This window comes from Cervus elaphus, chromosome 5 (assembly GCF_910594005.1).
Source record: "Cervus elaphus chromosome 5, mCerEla1.1, whole genome shotgun sequence".
Classification (NCBI taxonomy): domain Eukaryota; kingdom Metazoa; phylum Chordata; class Mammalia; order Artiodactyla; family Cervidae; genus Cervus; species Cervus elaphus.
In genome coordinates, this window is record NC_057819.1 from 86,329,470 (window position 1) to 86,354,952 (window position 25,483).

Genomic DNA, 25,483 nt, shown 5'->3' on the forward strand with positions numbered 1-25,483 from the left:
AGACTGTGCATTGCGGCATCAAGGGGCCAGGCTGTGAAGGCCGACGCGCTCCGCGGCCACCCGGCCTGTCCCGAGGTAGCAGGATGTCAGAGCAACACGGGGTGGCCTTGGTGGGCTGCGTGCTGCTTCCAGAGCCGGAGCTTCATCTCCTCAAGGTGACCAGATGGGAGGACATGCCCCCCCCGGCACTGACTCTGCCAAGCCCCAGGTCCGAGAGCTCGGGGGCAGAGCCCGCCTGGCAGTGCAAGGTTTCGGTATCTAGGCCGACATCATGTGTTTTGCTGGGGCAACTGTCCCCTTTTCCTTCATCAGGGGACAATCTACACACTAATTTCATATTCTCTGTCGTAACCAGAGATATGTACACTAGTAATTCACCACCGCTACCCAAACTAACTGGATAAGATGACAAAAGGTCATTTTCTTAAAAATAAAAATTCTGACAGAGATGAAGTTACTGTTCGGTTGCTAAATCGTGTCTTGACTCTTTGCAACCCCATGGACTGCAGCATGCCAGGCTTCCCTGAAGTCAGCTGTTCAAAATTAAATTATTTACTCATTAAGTGTTATTAATGAGTAAATACTACTTACGATTTTGAGCACAATCAGTCACCGTGCACAGGTCTAAGCGACTGGACGGCACGCTCCCCCGGGCAGAGGCCGATTTGGGAAGAGACGGGGAACACAGGACATCTATTCCCACAGGATTCCTCCTGCATAGTAGGTTCCTCTCAGGGGAGCTGGCTTCAGATCACAAAGGGAAAGCACTCTTGTTTAACTTTGATCAGGCTCAGTATTCAAGGAAAGTTGGAGGAAATCCTGAGAAGAGCGGCACACACAGGGAACCAGAAATTCCCTTCTGGGCACCAGCATGTATTTATTTTGTATCTTGGATGATTTACTTAATGTTTCCTTCTCCCTCAACCTCCCAGTCTGGAAAATTAAGTTATTTTCACTCATTTTGTAAAAGAAAAAAAGGCTTTTTGGCAGTCTGCTTCTAGGCCCAAAGAATAGAGTCAGAAGCTGATGTGAGCCCCAGAGGAGCTGGCTTTGCGGTCTTCCTCCCGTTACACCGCCGCTGATCTGTCCTGTCACTAACACGCCTCAATGTCCATGGCCTCCCTATCCGACTGAGAACGCCTGAGAGACGAGACTGCTTCTGCTGCTGCTTTCACATTTCCTTCCCTATGCCACTTGCTCCCAAAGTGGGCTGAAGTCACACAGAGTGCTCGACTCCAAACAGGGCACTTGCTGCTGCTTCTGACGACCAGGATGGAGAGGAAGAGATGCCAACGCCCATGTTTGGAAGGTGCTTTGCAGATTCAGAGCAAGTGCACGTTCATCCGATCTTGACACCGGCCAGGAAGGGGGAGTGGCCCCCACTCTCGGGATGAAGGACGGATGCTCAGAGAAGTTCAACAACCTTCCTCAAGCAACACACCCAGGACTTGTACACACTTATTTCATTCCACATGTACAAGCAAGAGACACAGGAGATGCGGGTTTGATCCCTGGGTGGGAAAGATCCCCTGGAGAAGGAAATGGCAATCCGCTCCAGTATTCTTGCCTGGAGAATTCCATGGACAGGGGAGCCTAGTGGGCTACAGTCCATGGGGTCGCAGAGAGTCAGACAGAACTCAGCAACTAACACTTTCACTTTCTCTCATCTTTCCTCCAGCTCCACTGCTCATGTCCCAGGCTGCCCCAGGCCAGAGCCTGCTTCATCTTTAGCTCACTGAGGAGTCTTTCTCTTGTGCCATTTTGGTCAAGGTTAAATAAATATGGTTTTCTTCAACGTGGATCGGAAATTGATAATGAGATGATTTGTAACAAATGATTAAATGGCCATCATTTGGGAAGCTCCTCCTTTTCCCCTTCCCACGTTTCAAAAGTTGAAAGGTGCTGGGTGAAGGTGGGAGCGATGTCACTTGCCTCCCAGAGAAAGAAGCTTCAGCCCCACACCCCTCACCCTCTAGCCACTCTGCAAACAGATGTCGGAGAGGATCCCTCTGCCTATCACCCAGTTACTCTGAAGAGATGATAACAGCCATTGGGGGGTTAAGAAGAGGCAGTGAACCCCCAGTTAATGAGGAGGAATTCAGCAGGCAGTGTAAGATAAATGGGGCTCTCTCTGCTTCTGCTGGAGTCAGCATGAACTGCGGCCCTGCGGCTTGTTTGTGGCAAATGGAGTGCGCGAAATATCAAAGGGCAGTGATCCAGAAGAAGACCGACTTTGACAAATTTTAAATTGGCCAGAAAGAAAACCAGCAAAAAAAAAAAAAAAGGAAAAAGAAAAAGGAAAAAAGACAAAAAGAGAGAGAGAGAGAAAATTATGCAATTCTCGGTGTCCTGCAATTGTGGCGTTGCTGCCTTTGTACGGAATGAGGGGTAAAAACTGCAGCAACGATCGCTGGACGCTGGGAGCAATTATGAGCATCTGAGCGAGATGCTTATCAGTGGCTGAAGCTGTTAGAGCTCTCTCTGTGTACAGTTCTGAGGAACTTGCACTTGAGCTGCAGTTACTTTAATTAAAGTGTATGGGGTTGGTCAGAAGTAATTATCCTGTTTGGAGAAGAAAGAGGGAAAAAAAAAACCACCTCAACAATTCTGGGTGGCAATAGATTTAGAAACAACTTGGCCAATTCCTTGTTGTCTGAGTGCATGTCCTATAAAAGGATCAGGCTGCGCTCAGTGAGTCACTGGCAGCTGTTTCCTAACGGCAAACGATGGACACGAACAGGGTTCACGGTAGCCCGAGTCGCTATGTACAGCAAACACTCTGGAAAGCCCCATGGACAGAGGAGCCTGGAGGGCCACCACCCGTGGGGTTGCACAGAGTCGGATGCATGGCTCAGGGCTCCAGATGACCGGGTGTGCAGGCTCCAGAGTGAGGCCGGGCACACACCAGAAGCTTCTGTGTCTCTAGATGGTGAGGATGTTAAGGGTTCACCAGTGGTACTTTACTAATTAAACTATTACTTGGAACATAAAGAGCTAGCATCTCTTGTTTTACGTCTTCCATTCACTGGATTTCACTACCTTTTAAAAACAATCTCTCTTTTCCTTTAGAAAAAAACAAAATCAAACCAAACCAACAAACAAAAGAACCTCAAGTCATGATCTTTTACTAACATAGCAAAGATCTTAGTGGGAGACCTGGGCAGAAAATCAGTGTTTTAAGAGACTCGGAAACTCTTTCAGGCTCTGGACTCAACACAGGGCTCCCACGGTTTAGTCCAATGTTCAAACCCCAAGAGCCTTCCAAAAGCCCCGGGAACAAGAGAGCAACACGGTAATGGCTGGATGCACGGAGCACAGATGCTCACGGGCACTGCTGCCTGGTCCATGCACAGGGCACACTCTCAGCTTCCACTTCCCCAGCTCAGGATGGCCCTAGCATGCCGCTGGGCCAGGGCTGTGGCTTTCCCATCCCATGACACGGACTCTTACACCCCCCAGCAATGAGGCGGGCTCGTCCAAAGAGACGAGCAGGAACAGGGTACGTAGGCTGACCATGCTTCCTGCCTGGCCAGCCTGCCGCCAACAGCAGTGCCCCACTGACCCTTCTGGACAAGGACATCCACAAGCCTGAAAGATGGGCTGCTTGGAGTACAAGGAAATGTCAGAAGGAAAATCAGGTGACTTTTGCCTCTTTAGGGCCCACTTCCCCTCCCATTACACACACTGTTTCATTCCACCAGGGTTCTTACCATAGAGAGGACAGTAAATAAAGATTATCATGAATTTGATCAAATGCTTCAGTACCTCCTCCCCTGGCCTATGAACGCACTCATTACAAATCAGTTGAATGGCTCATTGACTTGCCAGGAGGACAAGCAGACATACCCAATCGCTCAGCCAAGTGGATGTAGACTGGGTCCACCCGACGCATGGTTTTCACCAGATCCTTTCTGCGGAATTTGATTTCTACTGTCCCTTCTGGCTCCAGGACGGATCCCCTGGATCAGAGAGAAAAGAAAGGAGACAAAACAGAAATACAGACACCTTAACGAAAGGAGACAACAGAAAGAGGCCGGTTACAATCTGTGGAACCAGGAAACAGCTTCGTTATGGTTCTGCCCACCCACAGTTCACAGAGGTAACCCCGGGGAGAGGGGCAGGTACCAGAGAAACGTCTAAGTGGGCTGCGAGAGAGGCCTGGCAGAAAGCAAATAAAACAATTCTCATTATGACATCAGTCTACTTCCATCTCAAAGGGAGAAGAATACAGGTTCCACCATCTACAGCTGATAATGGTAAAAGAAGTCACATTCTCCAGAAAAAGAAGAAAAAAAAGGTTGATGTAGGCGCACTGACAGTTGAACAATCTCCATCACGCATGCTGTGCAACGAGGGGAGTGGGTGCCGACCAGTCCCACAAACGCACGGCAGCCTGCTGTTTGTACTCGGGCTCACGGGGCCAGGCTAAGCGGGAGAGGAAACGGTCAGCCTGACGCCATGGAAATGGCAAAGTGAAGGGCTTCAGGGTCACTTCTAGTACCTACTGATGATGTTCCATTACCAGGAAGTTCACCCTAAACACCTTTCTTCTAAGAAAACCTTCTACACATTAAAAAAATTACATACATATGTATATTATTTTATACATACATATATACACATAATTTTTTAAATGTAGAAGGTTTTATTAAAAAAAAAAATATATATATATATATATATACACACAGATAGTGACTCCCTAGGTGGCATCAATGATAAAGAATCTGCCAATGCAGCAATGCAAGAGATGTGGGTTCGATCCCTGGGTGGGGAACATTCCCTGGAGTAGGAAATGGTAACCCATGCCAGTATTCTTGCCTAGAAAATTCCATGGACAGAGGAGCCTGGCAGGCTACAGTCCATGGGGTCACAAAGAGTCCCACACGACTGAGCGACTAACACATTCACTGGTGGATATGTGGGTGTACACACACACACACACACACACACACACAGACACAGACACAGACACACACACACACAGCCAATGCTTACTCAGTGCATGGCACTGCTGGTAACTGCTGGCATACAAATCTTCATGACAGTCTCATGCCCAGTCTATGTCTACTCTGAGGTAAGGTACTATCATCCCCATTTCACAGAGGAGGAATCTAAGGTAGGGGATGTTAATAGACTTGTCCAAGGATAACCAGTGGTAGAGCTGGACCTGAAACCAGACAGTCTTGTTCTAAATTCTGCAGAGGAATCGTCTCCAATCTGATACAAGATCAGCGGCTAAGCTGGGACTTAAAAGTCAGTTCTTAAGTATAGAACGTTAGCATAGCGATTTGACAATAAAACCACTGGATTCTCAGGCAGCTTTTGAAGTAAGAGGCTGAAATTTTGGGGAAAAGGGAGACATACGTGTTCTAACAAATGATTGGCTATAGGGACTGGCATGGAAAATGTCACAGAAATATGATGCAAGATTTATGAAAGGGCTGAAAACAGATTATGAAAGGAAGTTGGATTTGGTCCATTTTGTTTCAGGCGCCAATGCCTAACGGAAGCTTGGGATTTTTACTTGCAGTGCTCTGCGTGCTGCGAACACTGTGCTCTCCAAGCCTCGAGCGAGGCACTGGCCGTGGGGGAGAAGCTTTGCTTGGAACCACAGAATGTGGGGGCCACGAAGCACCTCGATGGCCATCCAGCTCGTCCCACAGACAAGGGGAAGCAGCTCAGGGAGAGTGAGGACTGCTCCAAGGTCCCCTCTAGCCTGTGGCAGGGTCTGGTGAAGACTCCAGGACTCCAGACTAACAACTCTGTCCCTCTGCCCCACCTCGCTGTACGCTACCTCTGCCACACACCTAAGAAAGAGATAGTGAGGGACTTCCCTGGCAGTCCAGTGGTTGAGAGTCCGCCTTCCAAAGCAGGCAGTGTGGGTTCGATTCCTAGTCAGGGAGCCAGGATTCCACACATCTCGTGACCAAAAAAACCAAAACATGAAACAGAAGCAATACTGTCACAAATTCAAAGGAGACTTTAAAAATGGTCCATATTAAGAAAAAAAAAAAATCTTAAAAAAAAAAAAAGAAACAAAGATACTGAATAGGTCTATCTGAACAACCAACAGGAGAGTGTCTCTCAAGTCTGGGGGTGCCCGGGTAGAGAATTTCATTGTAAAAGGATCTAGGGTGGGGGGTTACACTGGGAGAGTCTGACTCCAGCCTGGTTCCATTCTCGTGCTGGCGGAGGCTACCTAGAAAGCCTGGCTTTGTGACCCTGGAGCCCTCTGGGGACAGTCTGAGGCAGATAAAGGCCCCTTGGTTAGACAGGCTCTCCAAGAGGAAACCCAACAGCTAGAGGCTCCCCACGGGCAGCGAGAAGAAGCGAGGAAGAATCGCTACCTGCTCTCTCGGTCCGCGTACATCTCCATGTGCCGCGGGTTGATGGTGGGGTCAATGACCACCCAGGAGCCACCTCGGAGCTCAGCCTGTGGAGGGATGTAGACCATCACGGGCTGCGAGCACTCCCGTAAGCCATCCACAATGTAAGCGCCAAACTTCAGCACTTGGTCGTACATATCTGGGGAGAAAGAGACAAATCAGAGGCCATGAAGCGGTACTTCCAAACACCGTTCCCATCACGGTACACAGAGAAATAAATAAGGCTGCTCGTGACCAGAGGTGACCGGTCTGGGGGTGCAGCCACCCCAGGTCCTGGAGACTAAAGAGGCTGGTGTCCCCAGCTGTGTCCTATTTAAGACCCCAGGCGATCTTCAAAAGCACGCCAGCTGTGCACTGCCTGGGTTCCCCTGGTGGTCTAGTGGTTAAGAATCCGCCTGCCAATGCAGGGGACACAGGTTCGACCCTGGTCCAGGAAGATCCCACACGCCACAGGGCGACTATGCCTGTGTGCCCCAACTGCTGAGCCTGCGCTCCACAACAAGAGAAGTCAGCGCAACGAGACTCCCACACACCACAACGAAGAGGAGCCCCTGCTTGTCGCAACTAGAGAAAGACCTCGCAGTAACGGAGACCCAGCACAGCCAAAACTAAAATAAATAAATCTTAAAAAAAAAAAGTGTACTGTCTTTCACGAGATACAGGGTGCAGGCCCTATGGACTGCATCTCCATTTTACATCTTCCCTGAATTTCTGTACTCAGGTTTCACCACATTAATTCACACTCGCTCTACCAGTGTTGAGTATTTTTCATGTCAATATGTGATCTCTCTCACTACATTAAGTTTTCTGAAGGAACTATTCAAGCTCTTTTCAATTCTTCTCATGATACTTAGCATATGATAAGCCCTCTGAATGCACAGCTAATGAAACTGGATCCTTCAAATATTTTATCTTCAAAAAACTGCATCTTTCATCTGTGCATCCCCAGGGTCCTGGCCGGTGCCTGGAACATGGTGCTCAGTAAAGTGTCTGCTGAATAAATGAATGAGTACATGCATGCTTTGCAAAAAAATATGGTGAGAAAGAAAAAAATAATTCTTTATCAGCTGCATTTTTATCAGGGTATCAATGAGAGAAAAAATTTTTAAATGTGTATGTGTTTATTAGAAATATCACACAACCACAGGAAAAGAGGAACCACCTCTTTATTCTGCAAAAGAGCATGCTCTGTAACACCCCTCCCCTCCACCCCCCAGCCAAGGCCAGGAGCAGCCTGAAGAAAACGGACCCCTGGTGTGAAAATAGAGTCAGTCCTTGGAAAGCGGGATCAGTTATTTATTTCCCAATAATTTATGGCTTTTCCCCATTTCCTAGCTCACTGAAGTCTAAACACTGCTAAAGTTTTAGGTTTATGATTCCAGATGTTTAATGAGTATTTCAGTGGAACCACAATGGATCCTTTGAAACACCAAATAGCAGGTTCAACTGAGTTCAAACTTTCCTATCAAAGAGAGGATCTCAATTTGGAATAAATCAGTCTAGAGAGCCAAAGTAAAGAAGGATTTTTTCAGGAACTTAAGAGCAAAGAGAAATTACTTTCATTGTAGTTACTGGCAAATTAAACTGCTACCTTCTCCGAAGTAAAAATGGCCCTCTCTCTATGTGAATCATCAGTGAGCACAGTTCTCTCCAAGGAAACTGTGGAGGGAAGTACGCCTCCATTGCTCCAACCTGGCTGGCTGGTCTGTGAAGGAATCCCCCAAATTCAGAAGTTGCCCCAGGAAAAACTCCCAACTCTATGTGGAATGTGAATGGTCATAAACTCTGTATGTGATCAGAACAAAGACATTTATTCCTTTGGGAGGAAAGCAAAGACCCCAAAAATTTACTGCTAATTACACAACTGCTGCGTGAAGAGCAGGGAATAAAGGACTTTAAGCGCTTTACGCTAATTCCGTGGTTATGAAAATAATTGCTCAGTTCAAATTATTTTAACTAAATTAATTCTTTAGTGGATATTTCAACCAGAGCTACATAATAAAATAATTGTGTAATTAGCAGTACATTTTTCAGTGCTGCCAAGAGTACAGTCTCAGAAACTGAGAGACAGAAAGGAGTGGCCCTGAGTGGTACCAGGCGCAGAGAAGAAATGGGAAGCGGAGATGAAATGACAAGGTGGAACGACAGGAAACGGCGCAAAACAGTCATTCCATGTGAAAAACAAAAAAGTAAGTCAAGAGGTAAATCACCGCGTTTCGAGCCTCTTCGCTCACTTCTGTTGGGTTTGGGTTTTTTAAGTCTTCACTGAATTTGGTACAATATGGCTTCTGTTGTTTACGTTCTGGTTTTCGGCCTGTGAGGCATATGGGATCTTAGTTCCACAAACAGGGAGCGAACCTGCGCCCTTTTGCGGGGGAAAGCAAACTATTAACCACTGGCCCACTGGAGAAGTTGGCTCCGTTAAAGATATGTCTACATCAAAATCCAGCTCTGTGCTACGAAGAACAGACCCAGCTCCCAAAAAAGGAGAGGACTTTATTGAAAATGTACTTCCCATGTATAATTTAAAAAACCTTGATTTTGTGTATAAGCAAACTGTTTGGGATAAAGTTGAGTATGTGTGCATTTTATTTTTGTGAAATGGACTTTGGTCCCTCTTTTTATCTTCACAGCTAGCTTACTGTATACCAGGGAGCATGACTGCATATACACACACATATAAATCAATCATCAGAAAACTCTTCTTCTTGTATCCAAGTGACAGGTGAGTAAACTGAGGCTTAAGTAAGTAAGAGGCAGAGTTGAGACTTTGAACCCAGATCTTTCTGGCTCTCATAAGTCCACATTCTACTACTACATTCTTTTTTTTTTTTTTTAAGATTTTTTAAAAAGATTTTTTGATGTGGACTATTTTTTGAGTTTTTAATGAATGTGTTACAATATTGCTTCTATTTTATGTTTTGGTTTTTTGGCCACGAGGCATGTAGGATCTTAGCTGCCCAACCAGGTATGGAACCCACGCCGCCTGCTTTGGGAGACGGAGTCTTAACCACTGGACCACCAGGGAAGCCCCTTTACTACTACATTCTTAGCCCACCACTGTTACCTCGAGAAAAGAGCGTGAGACCAAAATAATCTGCTTTCCTGCATCTGATGTAATAGCCGAGTCAAATGAAAGTCCCAAGAGAGACATGAATACATGAGTATTGCTGAATTTTGCCTGGACTTTTGGTTATGTTCAGAGATATCAGAACTTGTACTAGCAGCTCTGTGCAGGGCCTGGATCTGACTGCCAAACAATTAACTTCAGGCCTCCAAGACTGTGAGCAGAAAAGAAGCATCAAGCTTCACCGCACCTGACAAGTTCGGGATGGAAAACAATGCCCCCATCTAACCTGGACCATCAACAGTCCCCCTCACCCCCACCCCCGCCAGTCCAAACCATCAAAACACGCAGAAAGCAGCAAAGGCTGTTAGAATATAATAAACACACGTGCAAACTCTACACACAACATGCTTGTACTGGGTCCCAGCTGCCCCAAACCAGACATTTCTGCAAGGCAGGTTGAAGCACTTAGCAACAATCTGAATCACATTTGTTTGAAATCTCTTCATATTTCAGAGCGAGAAGCAGCAGGGGAAGGGGGATCCCCGAGGGTTTCGGCTAGACATCAGTCTGGGGAACTGTAAAGCGATGCATATGCTGACTGTCAATTCTCGGGGCTGAGAAATGCAATGGGAATGGAAAATACTGATAGGTTCGTCCTCGGAGAGGCGGGAGCCTGCGGATTTCTAAGTGTTCTGAGCAAAACCCATCTGCGTCAACGGTGATCACACAGCCTTCCCAGGGTGTTCTGGGCACCCAGGCACCAACCCTGTCTGGGGCCTTCACTGTTACCCAACATGGACACTCCGTGGCGGCCACATGTGCCAAACAAGGGAGCAGGGGGTAGGGTGTTTCTGCAGCGCCCCACTCTCTCAAAACCCAAGACAGATCTCATTGGCTTGGGGCGAGATTATCTCAGGAGCTGAAGGTAAACATCAGGCGTACACGGGCCACAGACACATCAAGTTGCTTATGAGTTCATTATGGCCCGCTGACGCGGTATTTCAACATCCGAGTAATCAGAGACTTTAAAATAGACTTTCATTCCAGTTAAAGTTTTCAATAAATGTTTTTTTTTATTGTTATTTATAACCTGTCCTGGGAAAAAATAATAAGTATAACATGAAAAGCCGACTGAGAGTGACCCTGTAGCACCAGCAGTGAGGCAGCTTAATATCACTGGGATTTGCATCCTATCAAGCTATTCATGCTGAGGCTGGGACCCTGGTGCTAATTTCTAGTAAATTTCACGCTTGATGTCTCCCTGTTGTGGGTCATTGCCGGTTCGTCTAAATAAACTGCTTCCAAATGGCTCTTCCATCTAAATATTCAGCCAGTTTTTATAATTTAATTTTGCATTATGCTGAATAGCCTTCCGGCCAGATAGAACTCATTGGGAAAAAAAGCACCAATACCATCTTGACATGCTTTTATTTATTTATTTATATTTTTACTGCTCGAATTAGACCTCCTAGGCCGACTAGTAAAGAGTTTTTTTTTTTTCCCCTCCACTAATGTCAATTTTCAGCATAGCAAGAGCTGTCTCTAATCTTTTCCTACTCATTACACACAATTTTGGAGTCATTTTACCCACAGTGCAGTCGGCTCCTGGCTGTGTGTTTGTGTGCACTCAGGGATGGCATAATTGTTTATTTTCCCTCCCTGCATAATCCCCAGCCAGTATTGAAACCCAAACTGCAAACATCTCCCCAAGGGATATGGAATGATTCTCAGCTTTGGTCCCTTTACATGAGATAATATGTAGGAAACATCCTGACCTGTATGTAAATATGGGGGGGGAGGCTGTTCCTCCCCCCTCACTTCCACACTGTTCTCTGTCTTCCCCAAAGCTTATTTGTCTTAAGCGATGTGTAAATGAAAGCAGCAGCACCACAGATTCAGAAAACACAGCTGATCTTGTTCCATGTCAGGCTAATAATTCATTTTTGATTAGGGATGGGGTGGGGATGGGGAGTTACTATTCAATGGGTATAGACTTATGTCAGGGATGATGAGAAAGTTTGGGGTATAGAGAGGAGTGACAGTTACACAACATTGCGAGTGTATTTAATGCCAACAAATTATACACTTACAAATGGTTAATATGACAAACATTATGTTATGCATATTTTACAATTAGAAAACCGTAACTCATTTCCTGAGTTCTTGCAGTTTCTTGTCACAATCATCCCAAAGCAGAGGGGAGGTAGGTGGACAACTATACTTTCTCAGGAACCCAGACAGTCTATTCTTGGGATAGCATAGTAGGTCTTGTTCTGGCTAGTGGCTCTAAACTGTGCTGCAGGAAGTAAAATGGATCTGTGTTCTCATTTTTTAGCTAAACGATCTTAGGAAATTTACTTAACCTAAGTCTCAATTTATGTAAATTGTGGATAATAATATAACTCACCCCTTAGAGGGGCTTGTTTTGATGATTATGTAAGATAATGCATGTAAAATGGTGAGTGCGGTTGCTGGTGAGAAGAGCTCAATGAATCTTAATTGTTGTTGCTCTTATGGTTACAGGGCGAGCAGCCAATCTGGGCCGGAGCCAAAAGTGCAGCAGAATTAAGCTTCCCCTACAAGCGGCACATAGCAATCTTCTGAGCCCTAAATTTGTTGGGACAAAGTAGCCAGGCTGACTTACTCCTAAGTAATGTCAAGATGAGTGAATTTTTCATGGTTTCCTAGAAAAGAGATAGCTAAGGAGGAATAGCACTTGCATTCTCTTCTAAGTCTTAAAGTTTTTGGGTTTTTTTTGCTCAGTTGTGTCCAACTCTTTGCAACCCCATGGACTGAAGCCTGCCAGGGTCCTTTGTCCATGGGATTTTCCAGGCAAGAATACTGGAATGGGTTGCCATTTCCCAGTCCAGGGGATCTTCCCAACCCAGGGATCAAACCTGCATCTCTTGTGTCTCCTGCATCGGCAGGTGGGTTTTTTACCACCAGTGCCACCTGGGAAGCACCTTTTAATGTAAATCTTACAGCCAAGGGATCTGGGATCAAGGACAATCTGATGAATCTCAAACATACATTCAGGAAAGGGATTTCAGAGACTTCCCTGGCAGTCCAATGGCTAAGACCCTGTGCTTCCAAAGCAGGGGGCGTGGATATGATCCCTGGTCAGGGGACTGAGATCCCACATGCCATGCGTCATGGCCACAGAAGTAAAAAGAAACAAAAAAATAAATGAAAGGGATTTCAGCTACCCACCCCCCATACAGTATCACTCTCCTTTGAACACTGCGATATTTTGTTTATACATCATGGGTTTAACTTTCTGCATAGGACATTTTTCTTGACTCCTTCAGGCAATGTGTTTCCTGACTTATTTTTGTTTTCTCTGAAGTAGCATAGCTCCCTGCACGTAGGAACTCAATAAAAATGTGTAGGATTGACTTGTTTAACCTAGACTCTCAGTATCTCATGGTAGTTCCACTGATTTATTATCTTGGTCAAAAAATAATTCACCTTGAATAGGAACGTATACAAACACTAATTTGCATGTATAGTCCAAGTCTCCCCAAAGAAAGTGCAAAATGGGGTAGTTCTCTGGTAAATGTGGACAAAGGGGACTTTTCAACTAAAATAAAATAAACAAAAAACCCCCACAAAAATTGTCCTGGCCGTCTACGTTTGGGTAGGGAGGCTGGCCATCAGTGCAGGGGTTTTCCTGGCCGAGGAAGGGAAAGTTGTCGGCAGAAGGCTCTCACTCCCTCCACACACAGCTGATGACCTGTAACAGCACAACCTCTCCAGGCTTTTCTTCCCTTAAAGGCAAGAGATGTTCCAGCCCCAAGCTACTCTGGGTGCTTTATTGGGTTCGTTCTCTCACATATTCTCTGCCTTCCCTCGGATCACGCTATTCACTTCACAGGATCGGCTCCTCCCTCCCTCTCCTCCCCTAATCCACTCTCGAGCTTGCCCTGAGTCAGTCCTCTCTGGCTCCCACACGGCTGTGAACCTCTGGCCACTGGAGAGAAAGCTTCGCGATGCTGGGAGGGAGAGCACATTTGCCAGAACCGTCCACGGTGGCTTGGCACACGGAGGAGGAGTCTCGGTAATGGCAGTTCGGGCACAGAGCAGGGCCTTCCTAATCACGGTCTAATACACTGGAGTCACAGGCCCGGGGCTGCTGTCGGATCATCATAAAACATACCACACAGATTGCCACCGACAACACCCTCTGGTATCGAATTTGTTCATTTTCTCCTGGTGAAGGCTAATTTCAGTATCTATCTTAGTCGGGGTAGAGCATTAAAGAGTAACACCAAAAAAAAAAAAAAAAAAAAGAGTAACACCAACAAAGAGAATGGCCACAAAAAAGGCATAGGGACTCAGCACAACTCAGGACCATCATAAAGTCCATTGCTCACTAAACCTCCAACGGTGGTTCACCTAGATAACCCTAGTAGATGGTTCTGAAATTTTGTATGGAGCAGTTAAAACTGAATTTTCCCATTCAAGTTACAACTCGGAAGGTATCTCAGAGGGCGCGTAACCCCCCAAAGCCTAGGGTGATGTGCTCAGGACACCCAGAGGCTCTGTGTGATATAAACCCTCCCCACCCTCTGCTGCAGGGTTCAGGGGCATTGGTCACCCTCCACCCCAGGGCCAGTCACCTTTCATCCCACCGGAGAAGCCTCTCCAGTTGGCAAAGACCATCAGAGGCAGCCCTTCACGGTTGAAGTCCTTGATGGCCTGATACGTCTTAAACGCGGAGTCTGGGAACCAAACCTGGCCAGCCTGCTGGATAATCTGTTGGGAAAAGCCAAAGAGAAAGACACAAATAATGACACAGCTGGAAGGGGGACTCTCTTCAAGAGGGGAGGATTTTACTGTTAGAAACTAAAAAAAAATAATTAAACCAAAGTTGTCCATCAAGATCAGCATCCTTGAAATAAAAAAGAAGGATCCTGGCTCTTGGACTTTGTTAATTATGCCTCTTTTTCAGCCTTGATTCTACTACCCGACCCTCCTTAGTCCCAAGGGGGGAACCTTACTGCTTCCAAGGGAAGGATGTGACCTGAGGCATTCTCATTCAATGCTTCCCAGGGCCACCTGAAGTGACTTGACTACACAACTCCATCAAGCCCCCTGGTCAGAGTCTCCACGTGTGGTCACCTCTGTGCCTGGTCCAGCTTCCCTGTCCTCTGCTTAGTCAGCAGCACCCAAGGGGACCCCCACTGCATAACCTCCTCTTGGCCCTCCCCCGACCCCAAGTCAGGCTGTGAAAACCTAATCCATCCTTTCAGAAAGGATGGACTGCGGCATTCACATCTGGTATTGAGGGCAGGCGTCCTTATCAATTCCAGGAGCATCTCTACTACGTGTGTGCTCAGAGAACCTGGGACCAGTGAGCGCACAGCATCATCTCAGCTGTCTTCCTGCAAGACCACGTTCTCCACGAAAGGAGACTGCTTTTTCTAGCATCCGTAAGACCACTGTAAAGACCTAAGAATTTAGCTTGTGCTGCATTCCAAGTCATCTTAAAAGTAAGCACATGATGGTCTAGACTCATTCAAGGCTGCTGTCTGGCCTCTAAAACTGGTGGTTCGCAATGCTCCCAGTACATCCACGGCTCTGCAGCGGGGCAAACAGAGCACCAAGCATGGGCACTCAAGAGTCCTGGAGGTGACCTACCTTGGCTTCAGAATCCAGGTTTGCAGGATCAGCCGGGATACTCAGCTCCACTGTTCGGGTTTCTACGGCAACTACTCCCACGGGTATTCCTCCTAGCCTGATAAAAAATGACCCATGTGAGGACCCGGTGGACGTCATCATTAGCGCTAATCATTTATTTTCCAATCCTACATCAACACCTTGGTGGAGGGGGAAGTGGAAACAAATATAGAGTCAGGGGGAAATCGGACTCTTCCGGGGGTAAAATATTACTTTACAGATTTGGTAAATATGGTAAATGGGAAGAAAAGTGCCCTCAGAGTCACTCCTATTCCCCAGCACAGGATAAATTTAAACCAAGGGTTGTACCAGGGAAGCCTCTGCATTGAGACTCAACAGCCTAGTACGTGTATGAGATCTTGTGCACAAGGGCATGTGTGCACATATGTGCACTTGCACACACACACACATATTCAATCATTGTGGTAGTCAGGTGAAATTTCTCAGTTCACAGCAGGTCTTTGGTAAAGATGGAGGGGAATGGTTGGACAGGTGGTGGTAACCTGAAACTTCTCTGTAACAGACTTGTAGTTTTCTATGGACTACTAATAATGGGGTTCCAGGTAAGACATGATGGGAGAGTAGTTCTCACCACTGGGCGTGTGGATGGGGAGTTTGCAGATGTGTTGTGGGATGATGAAAGATATGCACCAAGTGTCGGGAGGTGGTTAAACAAGCCCTCAACTTCCTCTTCCATTGCAAAGAGCAAGGGGTCAGGGATAACCTTCAGAAATAACCTTGGTGGAACAGGTGATCTATATTGGAAGAATATATTTAATCTCCATGCTCTGTTAATTTAAAAAAAGCTCTTCAAGGGCTCAAAGCCTCTGCATCTGTACTCTATGACACCCTCCCACACGTGGTCCTCATAAAGATTTCCTAGTAAAAATCAGGAAGGCAGAGAGAGAGTGGGTGAGCGCAAGCGAGTATGCAAGGTACAGGGTGAGTCCTCACTCTGGAAAATGTGATTCAATCTTCACTGTCTGAGCTGCATTCCTTGGGGTTGGGGCTGGAGCGGGTTACAGGCTTTCATTCCCCACAGCATCTCCATAACAAACTTTTCCGTGGAGGATGGTCTTCGATTGTCACACTGGCTACTGGAGATGGATTCCTGTCATCACAAGAGGCCTGACAGGGGCCAGAGTGGGGACCACCCACCCCCTTGTCACTTGCCTGCACTGAATCAGAATCAAAAGCCCTCTAGACAACCAGACAACGAGCGGAAGGTACACAGGAGGGTTTAGAAATATTTCTGTTCACAATGATTAACAATCCAACTGGAAACTTGTAATTGCAAAAGCCACCCTAAATCGGTAACTTATAACTTATATATTAGGGCCCATGTGACCTAATAAAGAACATCTTTATCCGAGTATTACAGTTATTTATTGAACTTGAAAACAGCTCAGAACAACTTCTGTTTTCTATTATACTTCATATAAATTTTATCAGGCTAGCACATGAAGATGCTACATCTTGTTTTATAGTGTGTCCCTGGACAAGGTGCCATGGAATAATAAAAGACAATTTACAGCCAATAGCACACATATTCCAAACATACATACCAAAGATGAGTTTTGGCAGCACTTACAGTAACAATCCCAGAAGAATACATTTATATTTATTTCTCGAAATACCATTGCTTTAGAAAGAAGCTGGCTCCATTTGTGTTTTATATACTTGTGAGCATGTGTATGTGGTTTGGAGTAAGAAGCCCAGAACTCATCAGATGGAAAGAAAGAGAGTCAGGGTGGGTGTTGCAATAAACAACGGCAGACTTAACCGAAGCCAAGTCTGACTGATCTTGCTCGTGGAACAAGCCCTGTTCTTCCCATCATAAGTGGAAAGCATTATTCTCTTGTTTCCCACGGGAGGATCTTATAGACATTAACAAAGGTTTGGTTTATCTGAGGCTTAAAATCAGGCATGTTTTTTACAGAGGGGAAAACTGAAGCAGCGTATAGTTGAGAGATGCTTTTCAAAAAGTTGGTCCCAGTGTCCTTCAAAGACTCCCTATAACAAACCAATAGGTCCCAAGTAGAGGGGCTCTCTCCCCAGTGGGACTTCTCTAGGCACAAAGAATAATCCTCCTTGGGACTTGGAAGCCCCTGGCAAGGCAGAAGTCTGGGACGCCAGAAGAAAATGGGAACTAGTCCCTGGGAGGGAGCCGTGGTCAGGGCCGACTCCAGGCTGACTCTTACTCAGACCCACAGGGAAAGAGCCCGTCTGTGGGATTTGCCATCTGATGGCTCTGTGTCACTGGCAGCACGAGGTGTGCTGACCGGCTGGGCAGAGACAACCACAAAGCCTAGAATTATTTTCGAGGCTGGAATCTAAATCTCCCCCCGACGTGGCGTGCTTGAGAATCTGGAGCAGGTGCCACTTTTCACCAAGATAAGGAAAACTGATTGCCCCCGAGAGGCAGGTAAGCTCCAGATGTGGGTCCCCGGGGCGGCGTGTCTCTGCGGCGCGGGGCCAGATTAAGATCAGCCTTGGCAGGTGCTCGTTACAGCGAGCGGCACAGATTATTCCGTGCAGGGCCCGCTGTTGAATGAAGCGCTTCTTAGAGTGGGTATTAAAAATTTAATAGAAACTTCGATTTCCCACTTGAAAAATAGAGGTATTCCTGCAAACTATTCCAGCTTATTTTACTCCTGTTTCAGGTCAACTCTTTTTTTTTTTTTGTAATTCAAATCTGATGATAAGCCAGTCTAGTGCATTTGTTACTAGAATAATCTCGATGCCCTGAAGGAACTTCTTCCGGTTACACCGATCTTTCAGGGGGGTCACATAGAGAAGTAGGTGAGTCTGATTCAATGGGAACCTACTCTGAAAAGAAAATGTTCTTTGGAGCTGGGGTAGGGGGGTGGTGTCGCTGGTGAGCTATGGCTATTGTGGTTGGGCTTTACGGCCCCCAGAGAGCTTTGCTTTTGGCATTATGAAAAGGAAATGTTGTCAAAACCAGACTTCAGATTAAACGCGTCATTGGAGTTACATGCTGAATGACCACTGGGAACCAGGGCTCCAGTCAGGCTGCCCCGGGCATGACTACAATCCAGTATTCCTAGGACTTTTAGCCAAAGAGAGCATTAATGGTAAAAAACCCACATAGCCCTTTGTTTTTGTTGTTGTTCAGTCACTAACTCCTGTCCAACTTTCTGCAACCCCATGGACCGTAGCTCACCAGGCTCCTCGGTCCTTCACTACCTTCTGGAGTGTGCTCAAATTCATGTCCACTGAGTGGGTGATGCTATCTAACCATCTCACCTTGTTTTCAGTTGCTTCCAAAACAAAAGAGGTCTTACCTGGCTCTGCCAACCACCACAGTCTGTGCCCACGGTTGCATGATCTCTGAGAAAGAGCCATAGTCAAAAAATCCACTCAACCACTGACCTTTCTGGGCTACAGAAGGGAAAGCAAGGAAACAGAAAACAAAGACGATCAGTTCATTCAAAATACACCAGAACTGGTGAATGGAAGGTTGGATCTGAGGAGTTATTTGGGGGAGTCCATTGTTGTTTTTAAACATATTATAGTAGATAGAAACATTAGGCAGCTCAATGTTCATCTGCCTACAGACCTCATCTCCTATTTCATTTGCTAGTCTGAATAAAAAGAATCATTTATCAGCGAAAGCATCATTTATTGTTAAACGATGGGGTTCAGCTAGCAGAGTTTGCGTGCTTTTAAATAAATAACCTGGCTTCTTTTGCAAAACACTACAAACATTTGTCAGAAGGCAGCCAAGTCATTAAAGATGTTTCCAAATGTCTATTTCTACTTTAAAACTTAGCTTACAATTTTGTTTGGTTCCACTGATTTTCTTTTGTTTGCTGTTATTATATCATTATAGCACAAACTGTATTCATGTAATAGTCATGCTCTGCATTTGAAAGGGGGGAAACAGGATTAAATTATTACAGGTAATATCTTAAAATTTGATTCCACTGATTTTCTTTCAATGGAAAGATGAAGATAGGCAAATAAGTATCAATATTAATGATCAGATGAGGACCCCAATTTGGGGAAGAGCTTCTCTGCTAGAAAAGCAACAAGATACACTTGCTTTATTTACTGCTGACAAAGGATAATCTTACTAAAAGAAGGGGCCATGCCCATATACTCTTAAAAGGTATCAGAAATAGGAGGTTCTGATACCTACACTTAATGTCATTAACCTCCCTTGTGCATGGAACTACTTCACTGGCAAGACACATGACTTTCAACATCTTACTTTAAGAGAAACAACTTCTGTTCCACAGGTATCCATGTTTGACCAAGGACCCATCAAAGCCTCTGCAAACAGCCTCAGCTGTTTCCTAGCTGCCCTCTCAGCTCACCATTTCTCAGTGAGTCTTCTAATTTGAACGTGGCCCTCCGCCCCCTAAAAACCCAAGTCCAAAACCAATTAAAAGTGGGGATCCAAGCAAGCTAACCTCTGCTGACTTAAACAGGATGGAGAGTGTTTTATCAAGACTAAACTTGTAATTACTGTGTTCTACATTCCTTGCCTCTATGGCCCCCGTGTAAAATGTGATCATCCATTTCAAAATTATCTCTCTATCGTGAGCCCAAAGCCGATCGTTTAGATTCTGGGCTCGTGTTGGGCGTCAGTTTGAAGAATATCGTGGCACTATCTCCTCTAATAAATGACTTTAACTTTTCACCTAGAAGATATCTGCTTTAACTTATCACAAGGAATCATCTGCTTTCTTTAACGCTTCTACTAAATTAAAATCTGAAGTCACTCGATTTGGGAGCGAGTGTTAGCTGCACAGAGACAGCAGGATGAATTACTAGGGAGTTGATGAAAAAATATTATCCAAAAACCAGAAAACTTAAGTTTTATCACAAATTCACTTTATTCTGTGGTTCTCATTAATAATAGCCAGGATAATGCCCATCTACATGTGCACACACACCTGTTCAACCCCTGAAAAAGGGCTCAGACTTTGATGAGGGTTCTAAACCAAACTTCTAAGTGCCTCTAAGGTTATCGAAGTTTTGTTAAAAAATAATTTAATTCGTTTATTTATTTTTGGCAGTGCTGGGTCTTCACTGTTGCGTGGGCCTTTCTCTGGTTGCAGAGCACGGGCTCTAGGACACGTGGGCTTCATTAGCTGCCACTCCCGGGGCCCTAGAGCTCAGGCTCAACAGCTGTGGAGCACGGGCTTGGCTGCTCCAAGGCATGTGGGATCTTCGCAGACCAGGGATTGAACCCATGTCCCCTGCAGTGGAAGGCGGATTCTTTACCACTGAGCCACCAGGGAAGCCCAGGATATTGAAATTTTAACTTTGTACGCCTGGATCATTTTATGATTCTTACTTCAATAATAATGATTTGGAACTACAGACTTCATTTCAAAGCGGAAATATTTTTTTCTTTAAAACCCCTCCTGCCTAATATGTTGGTTGATGGAGGGGAGTCATTGGAGGGCTACAGGTATTATAGGTGGGCTTTACTGGGTCCCCTCAAAGAGCAGGTCATGTTCGATTCATCGGTAGAACTTAGAAGCCACCTAACATGGCTCCCCATTATTCCCAGGAGAACACTCTCTAGGTCTTGTTCTGATTTCTCCCAGAAAAGTCCTGCATTTTATGACTGATAGATATCTTAGGTCCATGGCTGTTATCGTAAGTTTTGAAATAAAAATGAGGTAGGGCAAAGATTATTATGGTGATTTGTCTATGCAGAAAAACTATTTAATTTTATTAAGACTAACAAGAAAGGGCATTGAAGACAACAGGTAAGGTTTTAAATTAAAGTCAACCCTACTCTGGTGATTTTCTATCTACAGTTAGGTTTCCGAATGAAGCCTAACTCCTAAGTGACCTTGCCCAAATCACTTAACTTCTTTGAACTTGTAAAACGATCATCTCATTTTATCTCTGAGAAACAGGAAGTCCAAATAAGATGGTGTAGATGGAAGTGCTTTACAGTCCCACCTGGCTTTACAGGGGGTGCCCATAAAGAATTACTAAGCTTTCCTTATGAAGAATTCTTTTTTCTTTTTTAACTCTTTGGCTGCACACATAGTATGTGGGATCTTAGTTCACCAATGAGGGATCAAACTCATGCGCCCTGCACTGGAAGCGCAAAGTCTTAACCACTGGACTGCCAGGGCAGTCCCTGAATACCTCTTTCTCTTTCAGCAAAATCACAACGACTTTTAAATTTAAGGAATTATCTTCTGCATTCCGTTCTTTTAAATACAGCCCTTTGTGGGGGTGGGGTGGGGGAGGGAACAGTTGCAAGAAACATGCAAAAAAGAACAAACATTTTCTCAAAAAGCCTAAAAATGTAGATTCAAAATGTAGCAAGAGGATTTAGGGCTTCACAAAAGAACTTCCTGCTACAAAAGGTTTGTTAAAATTGCCAAGTGAACTGACAAACAAGAATGTACATTTGTCTTAGGTGAAGTTACCTCTTTTTTTCCCCTGTTGTTGCTTTTTAAGTTTGGTAAAATTAGCCCCAAGACAGAGGGATATATTAGATAAACATGGGGGGAGGGCTTGTTCTAACCCAATATAGTTATCAACTTAAAAGTTCTGTCTTCCAACCAGGGAAGGCAGCAACTTCCCTGGTGGTATAGTGGGTATGAATCTGCCTGCTAATGCAGGGGACCTGGGTTCAATCCCTGGTCTGGGAAGATCCCACATGCTGCAGAGCAACTAAGCCCGTGCACCAAAACTGAGAGAGTCCACTTACTGCAACGAGCGATCCTGCGCACCACAGCTAGGACCCAACAGAGCTGAATAAATAAAGTTTCAAAAATGGCGATAAAATAAATTATACATCTCTGTGTACACAGACTAGATGGTCAAAGATGCTGGTCCTATAACTCTTAGACTTTATGGCTTATATTTAACTGTTTTAAAGTTTTTTGAGGCCATTAAGTAATAAGGGCTCCAATAACAGAATAAAAAGAAACGTACTAATGACCACAGGGCTTAGAACTGACTCAGCAGCTGATTTCATTCATTTTCCATTTGTTCTTGATGGATTTTCTACCTTTTCCTTCAGAGAGCTGCTGTTTTTCCAGATTTCCCTCATGCCCAGGCACTTCAGGGTCTATGTTTTCTTTGTCATGTGCTATCGTGCAGGAATTGGTTGGTGATGGAAAGGAAGACTGGAAGCCTGAGGGCCAGGGTGCCACAGACCCTCTAACATACACATACTTGGGTGAGGCCGGCCTGCCAGCATCCACCGAGGGTCATACGGCGCCTTCGTGGGCACAAACTCGATGACTCTGTCTATCGGATCCTTGGAATTCAGGAGAGGAACTGAACTGTATACACTCTAGAAGGCGATGGGAGGGGAGAGCACAGCGGTCAGTGAACAACTCTTAACTCAGGAACAACCGTGACGGACAAAGCAAGCAGGACCCACACACGGAAGCACGCCCGCCAGTCCCATCCAGCAGCTGGCAGCAGCCCCATCGGGAGCCAGGCCCTGAGGAACAGGTACAGCTCGCAAGTCTCTCGTGGGAGCCTGCTAGAAAGTGGGGCGATTGGACTCTTGATTTCAGTGCACCAGGGCTCTCTGGGAAGTCCCCCAGAGGGGTGGACGCCGATGACAAAGGGGAAAGCCCCACAATGAGGAAGAAGCCGTGAGAAGCTGGGGTCTGAGCCCAGACAGGACTCATGGCTGGAAATCATCAGAAGGGGGCCTGCCCCCTGAAACCCAAAGGCGTTTTAAAGAAAGGTAGGAGGCAAAAGATGGCTATAAGGAAAAAAAAAAAAGAAATCAACAGCTTCTAGAGAATATTTTGTAAGAAAAAAAATCCTTCTCCCATAAACGAGTCTCACACGCTGAGGCAGTGAGCTGTGGCAAAAAAGCTGGGTCCTTCAGGCTTTTGGGTGCCGGCAGCAAGTGGGGAGGACTCACCTTCGGCATGTAAGACAGCCAGTGCAGGACGGTGAACACCCCCTCAAAGTCATCACAGACGGTGCTGTGCGTCACCCCATTGTTGTGCATGATCTGGATGCCCCCCAGCTGGTTGTTCGAGGTGTATACTTCCCTCCCGAGGACCTAGAGAAACAGGCCAGAGAGAAGACGTTCATCCCGTCAGAGAGAAAGGCAAGGTCTGCCTCATAACTGCCACTAAAATGGATTCTTTTTTCTGCAAGACAGAGAGTCCGCCTCCGTGGGCTGTGTCGAGGGACTGTCTGGACCTTTGTCCTAAAAAGAATACTCAGAAGACACACAGGGCGTTTCAGACAATCACATATTCTGTGGCAATGTAAACACCAGCAAGCCCCTCTCTGTCAGCTGCCACAGAGGCGTGGTGGCAGGCTGAACCCTGAGGGGAGACCGCAGCGGTGGGTAAAGCTGGAGCCCTGAGACGCAGGCCACGCCGCGCTGCTGCCCACAGACACAGAAGGGGGAGTGCCTGCTTCTGACAACCTCAAGCGACGAGTCTCAGTTAAACAGGAGCACTGAGAGCTTTGGACTCCTCGTTTTTTCCAAGGGTTACTTTTCCCCTTTACACTTGATGTTTCACGTGAAATCCTGAAGCGACTCATGACACATACATGAAGCCTTGAGCCTAAAGTCCTCTTTGTGTGCTGGGCACAGGGCAGTGATTTATGGCCAAACCCGCTTCTCCTGGGTCCTTTTCTCCCCAGGTTCCAGGGACTTCAGGGTCCTAATTCCCTGGTCTATCCACAAGAGGAGTTTAACTCTTGTGAGAGTGAAAAGCACCTGCGATTGGAAACCATAAAGTTTCCTTTAAAAAATAAAAAATAAAAAAAGAGAAAAAAAAAAGAGAGAGAGAACATTTTTTGACTCAGAAATTGTAGGGTTTCTTTCCCCTTGAAGATTGGTTAATAATTTCTTTTGGGGAGGGAGGTTTTCTGACCCAGCAGATGGAAGCTTGGCAGCCTGATCATGGACTCCTGCAAACTGCTGAGTGTATAGTAATTGCCAGTCATCTACAGTAGCCCTGGAGAGCTCTTAACAGTTGTGGAGCCGCTTACGGTATGTTACCTTTTCTTTTCCCTTTCTCCTCCTCCTCCTCTGGAAAATAACCACAACACAAAATTTCTTCCTTACTTTTATTCATTTCCAGCCTCTGGGGGAGAACCTAATAAGGGAGAGACCAGCGAATTCTACCTGTATATTCCCATTTTGCCCCTTCCTGTTTGGAGCTGTGAGCAGCTCCCCTACAGGCTGGGTCAGCCCTGGGATCAAGACCTGCCAAAGGCTGAAGAAGCGGGCAGCCAGAGCCATCACCTCTCTGGGACCCAGCTGGCCTGGGTTCCATTTAGCTTCAGCTCCAAAGGGGAGAGGGGCTGGCTTCCCAGGGGGCTCACTGGTAAAGAATCCGCCTGACAATGCAGCAGACTCGGGTTCAATCCCTGGGTGGGGAAGAGCCCCTCGAGAAGGAAATCACAATCCACTCCAGCATTCTTGCCTGGAAAATTCCACAGACAGAGGAGCCTGGAGGGCTACAGTCCATGGGGTCACAAAAGAATCAGACACTCACTTAGCAACCACACAGCAAGAGGAAAGGTGGAAGAGACTCTTCTGAAAGGAATATGGGAGGCAAAATGGCTCTCAGATTTCTGCTTTCCTCACTAGGGAAGCACAGAGACAAGCCTTTGCTCAGCTTCTGAGCTGAGCGACGTGCCCCGCCGCGCCTTTGAAGGAGCCCCCGGAAGTGGGGAGGCCGAATCTGACCACTGGGCTCCCGTCCTCCGCCCAGTCTCTTTCATCTCAGCCGAGGCGCTGCGGCTCTTTTCTCATTCTCCTGCTGTCTCTTTCCATTTGCCCTCTCCCTGACTGATACACTGATCTCTCGGTCACTCGGCTTTCTGCTCCACTGCGTCCATATTACTAATAACACCTCCGCCACGGCCAGTTTACCTCATGAAGGCAGGAGCACATCATTACAAAATAAACTCATAACTTTGACATTCTAGCAAATACACGCCGTTTGTTATTTTTATGGCTTTAGTCTTTCTAACAGGCAGAGGGCATTACATACCTGTTTCCTTTCTATCTTTAAATGTGTGCACACATGCACACTCGCACATGCATCAGGAAACAAGATAGAGCAAAAAATATAAATAAATAAACCCAACCCCCAGCAAATGTCCAGAGCAGTCAGATGACGGGGGACCCTGGTGGAGGCAGAAGCCCTGTCACTCAGGGAGGCCGCGCTCCGATCTGGCTCTGGTTTTATGGACATCATAAACCCGATGGCCCACAGCTGGTCCTTCTGGGACAGACTGCCTCTCTGCCAGAAGTCGTTCGGTGTGATCAGCAGTATTTTTAATTATTAAAATAAAATTGGAAAGGGGGAAAAGAAATAAAAAGGAGACACTGCACTGACCCTGAATATCT

At 46.1% G+C, this 25,483-nt stretch overlaps 1 protein-coding gene across 7 annotated transcripts in view; it reads right to left on the reverse strand.

Annotated features, from left to right (window-relative positions):
* The window catches only part of ACACA (acetyl-CoA carboxylase alpha), a 276,125-nt gene that overhangs the window by 20,367 nt on the left and 230,275 nt on the right, over window positions 1–25,483 (reverse strand). For all 7 annotated transcript variants that reach the window (XM_043902905.1, XM_043902907.1, XM_043902908.1 and 4 more), the window contains 7 exons: window positions 23,024–23,167; window positions 22,315–22,435; window positions 18,441–18,537; window positions 15,097–15,193; window positions 14,076–14,211; window positions 6,348–6,525; window positions 3,847–3,959 (listed from right to left, as the gene is read on the reverse strand). In XM_043902905.1, the coding sequence (XP_043758840.1) occupies window positions 3,847–3,959; window positions 6,348–6,525; window positions 14,076–14,211; window positions 15,097–15,193; window positions 18,441–18,537; window positions 22,315–22,435; window positions 23,024–23,167 (886 nt within the window). The remainder of the gene's footprint in view (window positions 1–3,846; window positions 3,960–6,347; window positions 6,526–14,075; window positions 14,212–15,096; window positions 15,194–18,440; window positions 18,538–22,314; window positions 22,436–23,023; window positions 23,168–25,483) is intronic.